Here is a 7,500-nt window from a genome sequence, read left to right as displayed (position 1 = left end):
TGGACGCCGTGGCCACCGTCTGGCTGGACTTGAGCTCGTTGAGGCTCTGGAGAAGGTGCTGCTTCGACACCATGTTGTTCTGGATGTGGTCGAGCGTTCTGGGGGCGTAAAGGGACGCTCTTTGGGTGCTGCTGGCGGGGGCCACGTGGGGCGTGTGGGGCGGCCGGAGGACGCCGTGGGTTAGGTATACTGTGTGTGTGTGTGTGTGTGTGTGTGTGTGTGTGTGTGTGTGTGTGTGTGTGTGTGTGTGTGTGTGTGTTTGATTTTAATGTGGATCGTGAGTATCCTTAATTCTGTATTAAGATATGTTATATTAGTAATTAAAGGTTATGTAGCTATGTGAAATAATATCAGGTTACTGAAATATGATTTTTTTTCTCAATATATCTCAAATTTCATTAGTAGGCAAGAATATGGCCTGATGCACACTACTACTACTACTACTACAACTACAATTACAACTACAACTACAACTACAACTACTGCATACACACACACACACACACACACACACACACACACACACACACACACACACACACACACACACAGACAAACAAACATTCAGACAAGCGCACAGTGCAACCAACCCAGTGGTGTTCATGAGCCGCGTCAGGTTGAGTCCGACCTCCCCGAGCTCATGCTGAATGGCCTGGGCGACCGAGTGAACGCTGAACACGGAGGCCGCCACCGCCTGTAGCTTCTGGTCGTTGTTCTCGCCCGTATCTACTGCCCTTGTGCAAAGGGGGTGTTGATGTTAAATGCTTTCAGAACTGGCTTATTCAGCGACAAAAATGTTTGGAATCAATCTCCGTTTAGGAAAGTGCTTGTGCCATGTTCTGAATTTGTCACTGACATGTGAAATATTGAAAAGCACTAGAACGGGGCCAAGATGGCGAGCGGAAGCGACTGACCTGCTCTTGGGAGGTCCGTGATGAGGCCGCGGAGATCGACGTGGCGCTGAGTGAGGGCGGAGATGCTGTCCTTGACGTTGTCCATGAGGCCGGTGATGCGGTCCATCTCGTTGTCGGTGGTCTCCATTCGGTGCTGGATGGCGTTGCTGATCTCGTTGAGCACGCCCTTCCGCTCCTCCGCCAGCAGCTCCATGCGGGTTAGTCTGCCACGAGCGGGAAAGGGGGAGTTAGACGTGAGCGCAGACGGCGGCCTTGGCTTCGGGAAACCAGGTGCATCACCGACGCTTTTGTTTCCATATGGTTTAGCTAGTGGTTGCTAATCCTATCGATTCCGCAGACGTGCACCTGCAGTTTTCTCAGGGGAAGTCCCCTCTCTCCCCACCACCTTGGCCTGGCTCTCCAGATGCTATTCATCATAAGACCATAGAATCTCACCTGTAGTTGATGCTGTCAATCCGCTCTGATCGCTGGCCTTGGAGGGTCTCGAAGGTGGCTTGCCTGTCACTGAGGCGCTGCAGAAGGAGGATGATGGTGTCCATTTGGCGCCGGGAGATTTCGGCGTCAGATATGTCTCCCCCGCCGAATACTCCGCCACTGAACCCCCCGACAGGGCCATATCCTCCGCCGCCAAACCCCCCCACAGTGCCATATCCCCCGCCGCCTCCTGCACCGTTTCCTACGCCGCCTCCAGTGTCGCCTCCTGCGCCGCCACCGAAGACCCTCTCCTCTCCGGCACTCTCTCTCACTCCTTCACCGTCCCCTCTATCGCCCCCACCTCGGTCGCCTCCTCCTCTGCCCCCTCCTCGATCGCCTCCTCCTCTGCCCCCTCCTCTTTCTCTGTCACCTCTGCCACCACCTCTCCCTCCTCCTCTTCCTCCTCCTCGTCCTCCTCCACCTCCTCCTCCGCCGCCGCCGCCGCCTCCTCTCCTCTCGTCTACGGCAGGAGTCTCACTTTCACTCAGCTGAAAACGTTTAGCAAAGAGAATGGGACCAATGATTAGATTACACTCGAACACACCAGGTAGTATGGACAAAACAAAATACAGAACCGACATCTACAGACCCTGGTGTCCGACTCACCTCGTTTCTCCTGACGGTGTCGACGAAGAAGGCCTCGTCCGGGATGTCCTCCTCCATGCCCTCTGGCCCCACGACCTCCTGCCCCCGGGGGAATGGGGTGGGATGAGAGTTAACTTCGAATACAAGGAGAGCAGTGTTCGTTCATGATTGACATTTTGAAAAAAAGAACGATCAGTGATTTGTTTGTCTGGTATAGTAAAATCTTTATATAAGTAAGTTTCCTTAATGCAATACAAATATTTTCAGCCGTTTTTTTTTGTGTGAAAAAGACAAAAAGAAAGAAATACTTTCTGTGCGTGCGCGCACGCGTGTGAGTGTGTGTGTGTGTGTGTGTGTGTGTGTGTGTGTGTGTGTGTGTGTGTGTGTGTGTGTGTGTGTGTGTGTTTGAAAGTAACATTTCAGTTTCTAAGCCTAGAGCCCAAGTGCAGCTCATCTTGCTTTCTTCTGTGTGCGAGTTGTTTTAACATGTCGCTTGAAGGTTTTTGTCAAGTGTCTGTTCAAGTGGTTGTTCGGCTGCCTTATTTTTGTGTCTGAACTTGACCTTCGGTGTGTTTAGAGTAAGTGCTCTTAATCTCACGCTTTCAATGTCAATTTCATTATCTGTGCGTTGAATGTGTGTGTGCACTTGTGTGTAGTGTAGCTCACCGGAGGAGGTCTGATGAGTGGGCGTGTATCCCTGCCCTGGCCGCCCACGAGCCCAGCTAGCATGAGTAATACCGCCCAGGCCGCCCACGCCCCCATGGCGAGTGATTCACACTGATGCCGCGAAGTTCACGATTCGTCTGGGTTGCCTTGTGCCACCACGGCTCTCGCGCTCACGTCCTGGCACCCCGCTGTCCCCGAGTGCTGCCTTGCGTCGCCTTTACCTGCCGGAGAAAGCGGTCTGTGAGCGCCGCGAGGGCTGGCCAGATCATCACATGGAACCAAAACCTCAGGGGGAGGTGCCAGAGATTACGCAACTTCAGGGTTCAACATTTTCCGCCCTCCCTTGAACAGACGATCGCCCGGTTCACAGGAGAAAACACACGAGTTTTCAGAGCACTCTTAATAAAAAACATGATTGAAATAGCCGGTTATAAACCCATGTAGTTACTACTTCTTAATAACACATTATCTCTCCATTCATGTTTGACCGAATTACTTAAAATCGTTGACAGAGTAAACAATTCTTCGAAAACTGAGCCAAAAAAAAAATCCACCCTCCGCCAAGAACTCTGCCTTATGATTTTGTCCAACAAAAGTCTATTACACTTAATGAACGAATCGTAATAGGGCGTCCGAGCGAGGGTTCCGTACATGGCTGGCGACGGGTGTCCACAGCACGACGTGCGGTGAAGGTGTGGGCCCAGGAGCGGACGCTGGGGACTGCGTGTGCGTGTGTTTGTGTGTGTTGCTGCTTCGAAGAGGACACTAGGACAGAGGGCGAGGGGAGTGCCAAGCCTTGTCCTTTCCCCTCCCTCGGCCCCACCTCTTCTTCCCCCCTTTTCGACGACCTTCCCCCGCTCCACCCCACTCTCATCACTTGTAGTTGGTGTCGGCGGACCTCACCCCCTCACCCCAAGCCAAGCGCCACCTCCCTACCGCTCCCTCTCTCCTCACCCCTCTCCTCTCTCCCCTCTCCCATTTCCCATCACCCCTCTCCTCTCTCCCCTCTCCACTCTCCCCTCTCCACTCTCCCCTCACCCCTCTCATCTCTCCCCTCTCCCTTCTCCCCTCTCCCTTCTCCGCTGTCTTTCATCCCCTTCCTCTCCCGTCTTCCATGCTAGATGTAATTCCGTAATCCCATACTCCGAATTTATATGTATATCTATAGATTTGTCTCGTGTCTGTTTGTACTGCGACCAACCAAAAAGGCATTCTTGCTTTTCATTTCCTTTATGCTTTCCCATTTTTTTTGTTTTTGTTTTTTTTGTTCATGGTTATTGCTTTCCTATTGTCGAGGCCTGTGTGCAGGTGAGACGGAGGAAGGTCCTGGAGGGGCGTGGTTTGCGCGAGAGAGTGTTTGTGGAGGGAACAGCCTGGTGAACTCATCAGGCCAGATACGAACTCCTGGCCCCATCCCCTTCCCTCCCCCAAATACCCTCTTTCTCTCGCTGACTCATTTTCTCTTTTTCTTTCTGTCTTTCTTATTTCCTTTATCTCCTCCTCCGATCTTTCATCCTCCTTTTATCCCCCGTCCTCTCTCTCTCTCTCTCTCTCTTCTCTTCTCTTCTCTCTCCTCTCTCCTCTCTCTCTCTCTTCTCTCTCTCTCTTCTCTCTCTCTCTTATCTCTCTCTCTCTTATCTCTCTCTCTCTTATCTCTCTCTCTCCTCTCTCTCTCTTCTCTCTCTCTCTCTCTTCTCTCTCTCTCTCTCTCTCTCTCTCTCTCTCTCTCTCTCTCTCTTCTCTCTCTCTCTCTTCTCTCTCTCTCTCTTCTCTCTCTCTCTCTTCTCTCTCTCTCTCTCTCTCTCTCTCTTCTCTCTCTCTCTCTCTCTCTCTCTCTCTCTCTCTCTCTCTCTCTCTCTCTCTCTCTCTCTCTCTCTCTCTCTCTCTCTCTTCTCTCTCTCTCTCTCTCTCTCTCTCTCTCTCTCTCTCTCTCTCTCTCTCTCTCTCTCTCTCTCTCTCTCTCTCTCTCTCTCTCTCTCTCTCTCTCTCTCCTCTCTCTCTCCCCTTTCCTCTCTCCCCCTCTCTCTCTCTCCCCTCTCTCTTCCTCCCCCTCCTCTCTCCCCTCTCTCCTCTTTTTCCCCCACCCCTTTTTTCTCCCCTCTCTCCTTTTCCCTCCTCCCCCTTTTTTCCTCCCCTTTCCCTTTTTCATTTCTCTCCCCTCTCTCTCACTCCTTTTCCTCCTCTCCTCTAAAACTCTCCCCTCTCCTCTCTTTTCCCCCTCTCCTCCCCCACTTTTTCCTCCTCTTCCTTCCTCCTCCTCATTTCTTTTTCCCTTTTTTCCTCTCTTTTTTTTCCTTTTTCCCCTCCCTCTTCTATCTCCCCCCCTTCTTTTCTCACCTCCCCCCATTTTTTTAATTTTTTTAAAAAATTTAATTTTGTTTTTTCCTCTCAACTCCCTTTTTTTTTTCTCCCCTCCCCTTTTCCTCTTCCCCTCCCACCCCTCCCTTTCTCCCTCCCTCCCCTCTCCCCCTCTCTCTCCCTTCCCCCTTCTTTTCCTCCTTTTCCCCTTCTCTCCTCTCCCCCTTTTTCCTTTTTCCATCTCTCAATTTTCCCCTTTTCTCCCCTCTCTCTCTCTCCTCTCTCTCCTCTCCTCCCCCTCCCCTCCCTCTCTCTCTCTCCTCCCTCTCTCCCTCTCCCTTCTCCTCCTTCTTCTCTTTTCTCTTTTTTCTCTCTCTCCTCTCCTCTTTCTTTTTCCTCTCTCTTTTTTCCTCCCTTTTTCTCTCTCTCCTCTTTTTCTCCCCCACCCCCCCAATCTTACCTCTCCCCCCTTTCCCTCCCCTTTCTCTCTCTCTCTTCTCTCCCCTCCTCTCTTTTTTTCCCCTTTTCCTCCTCCCCTCCCCCTCTTCCTCTTCTCTCCACCCCTCCCCTTTTCCCCCCTTTTCCCCCTTTTTTCCTCTCTTCTCTTCTCTTCTTTCTTTTCTTTTCTTTCCCATCTCATCTCTTTTCTTCTCTCTCCTCTCCTCCTCTCCTTCTCTCCCCTCTCTTTTCCCTATCTCCCCTTTTCCTCATCCTCTCTCTCTCTTTTCCTCCCCTCCCCCCCCTCCCCTCTCTCTTCCTCTCCCTCTTCCCTCTCCCCTTTCCTCTCTCTCCCCACTCTCCTCTTCCTCCCCCTTCTCCCCTTTCTCTCCCCTCTCTTCTCTACCTCCTTCCTCCTCTCCTCTCCCCTTTTCCCCTCTCTTTTCCTCCTTTTCTCTCTCTCCCCTTCTCCTCTCTCTTTTCTCTCCTCCCCCCCTCTTTTCCCCCCTTTCTCGTCCCCTTCCTTTTCCCTCTCTTTTCTCCCTTTTCCCTCTCCTCCTCCTCCCCTCCCCCCATCTTTTCCCTCTCTCTCCTCCTCCCCCTCTCTCTCTTCCCTCTCTCTTTCTCTCTCTTTTCTCTCCCCTCCCCCTCCCCTCCACTCTCCTCTCATTTCCCCTTTTTCCCCTCTTCTCTCTCCCTCCTCCCCCCCTTTTCTCTCCTCCTCTCCTCCCCCCTCCCCTCTCCCTCTCCTCTTTTCTCCTCCCTCCCCCCTTCCCCTCACTCTCTCCTCTCTCCTCCTCTCTCCTCCCTCTCTCTCTTCCTCTCTTTTTCTCCTCCTCTCTCCTCCTCTCTCTTCTTTTCTCTTTTCCCTTTTCTCTCTCTTTTCTCTCTCCACCTTTTCTCCCACCTCCTCCTCTCTTTTCGTTTTCCTCCTCCCAAATTCTCCATCTCCCCCCTTTCCCCTTTCTCCTCCCCTTCTCTCTCTCCCCTTTTTCCCCTCCCCCTCTCTTTCCTTTCTCCTCTTCCTTTTCTCTCCCCTTTTCCCTCACTCTCTCTCCTTTTCCTCTCCCACTCTTCTCCCCCCGGGTTTTCCCCTTTCTCCCCTTCTCTCTCTCTTCCTCCCTCCTTTTTCTCTCCTCTTTTCCTCCCCCCAAAACCTCCCCCCCCTCTCTTTCCCTCTTCTCCTTCTTTTCCCCCACCCCTCTCCCCTCTCTCCCTCCTCTCTCTCTCCCCCTCCTCCCTTTCCTTTTCCCCTCCCCTTTTTCTCTTTTCCTTCCCCTTCTTCTCTCCCTCTCTCTCCTCCTTCCTCCTCTCTTCTTCTTCCTCCTCTCCTTCTCTCTCCTCCTCTCTTCTCTCTCTCCTCTCTTCTCTCTTTCCTCTCTCTCTCGTCTCCTCTCTTCTCTCTTTCCTCTCATCTCTCTCTCCTCTCTTCTCTCCTCTACTCCTCTCCTCTCTCTCTCGCTCGCTCTCCTCTCTCTCCATCTCTCTCTCTCTTCTCTCTCTCGTCTTCTCTCTCTCTCTTGCCGTGTACAAGTGCTAGAGAGTGTACGGTAGCATTTTTGTGCATGTATGGTGTGGTTTGGACCAGAAATAACTGCGCGTGTTTAGAATATGACCTTTGGAAATCTGAACACAGTGTATCGCCTCTCTACATTACGCTGGAGCACGAGTGTTTCATATAAACGATCCCAGCGCCGGCGTCTGCTCTGGCATCATGCGAATTAGAAGCGTCATCTGCGCGCCCAGCCCGGCCACGAGAGGGCGACTCCAGTGACAGGCGGCCGCAGCTGTGTTGCGAATGGGCCGGCGCGACCGCGGGCAGTTGGGCGGTTTGGCGTTACAGGTTGTCACAGTTTGACACGGTTGTTTTGTGGTGGATTGAGCTTTGAAGCGTTGCCATGTTGTAATGTGATCTTCTTCCTCGGTCATAGTCTTTCACCGAGAGTTTGAGCTTATATTTGTTTTCTGTTTATTAATTCCTTATAGCAAATGTGTAAGGAACAACATTTTTGGATCAGCGCGGGTAAAAAAAAAACACAAGTCTGATGCTACCGAAAAGAAAAACTACAAAACAGACATCTGTGCATATATTAAGCATGTAACGGTGGAAACTTCTGATAATTTA

The 7,500-nt window shown here is 51.8% G+C and overlaps 2 protein-coding genes across 8 annotated transcripts in view; one reads left to right on the top strand and one right to left on the bottom strand.

Annotated features, from left to right (window-relative positions):
• LOC125041187 (mitogen-activated protein kinase kinase kinase 4-like) overlaps nucleotides 1–7,500 on the top strand; it is a 38,771-nt gene that overhangs the window by 21,703 nt on the left and 9,568 nt on the right. The gene's annotated exons all lie outside the window — the stretch shown is intronic.
• Nucleotides 1–7,500, bottom strand: part of LOC125041188 (fibrinogen C domain-containing protein 1-like) — a 12,679-nt gene that overhangs the window by 2,751 nt on the left and 2,428 nt on the right. For 2 of the 6 annotated variants that reach the window (XM_047636022.1, XM_047636027.1), the window contains exons 1-7: nucleotides 3,291–3,435; nucleotides 2,640–2,860; nucleotides 1,995–2,072; nucleotides 1,350–1,876; nucleotides 915–1,117; nucleotides 591–729; nucleotides 1–98 (exon numbers count right to left, since the gene is read on the bottom strand). The exon at nucleotides 1–98 is cut by the window's left edge and continues 54 nt beyond it. In XM_047636022.1, coding sequence (XP_047491978.1) covers nucleotides 1–98; nucleotides 591–729; nucleotides 915–1,117; nucleotides 1,350–1,876; nucleotides 1,995–2,072; nucleotides 2,640–2,735 — 1,141 coding nt within the window. In that variant the 5' untranslated portion in view covers nucleotides 2,736–2,860; nucleotides 3,291–3,435. Of the gene's footprint in view, nucleotides 99–590; nucleotides 730–914; nucleotides 1,118–1,349; nucleotides 1,877–1,994; nucleotides 2,073–2,639; nucleotides 2,861–3,243; nucleotides 3,436–7,500 lie in introns of those variants that run through there. The other 4 variants (XM_047636025.1, XM_047636026.1, XM_047636023.1 and 1 more) reach the window with 4 other exon arrangements.

Source organism: Penaeus chinensis, chromosome 30 (assembly GCF_019202785.1).
Source record: "Penaeus chinensis breed Huanghai No. 1 chromosome 30, ASM1920278v2, whole genome shotgun sequence".
Lineage (NCBI taxonomy): Eukaryota > Metazoa > Arthropoda > Malacostraca > Decapoda > Penaeidae > Penaeus > Penaeus chinensis.
This window is presented reverse-complemented; position numbering and strand designations above follow the sequence as displayed.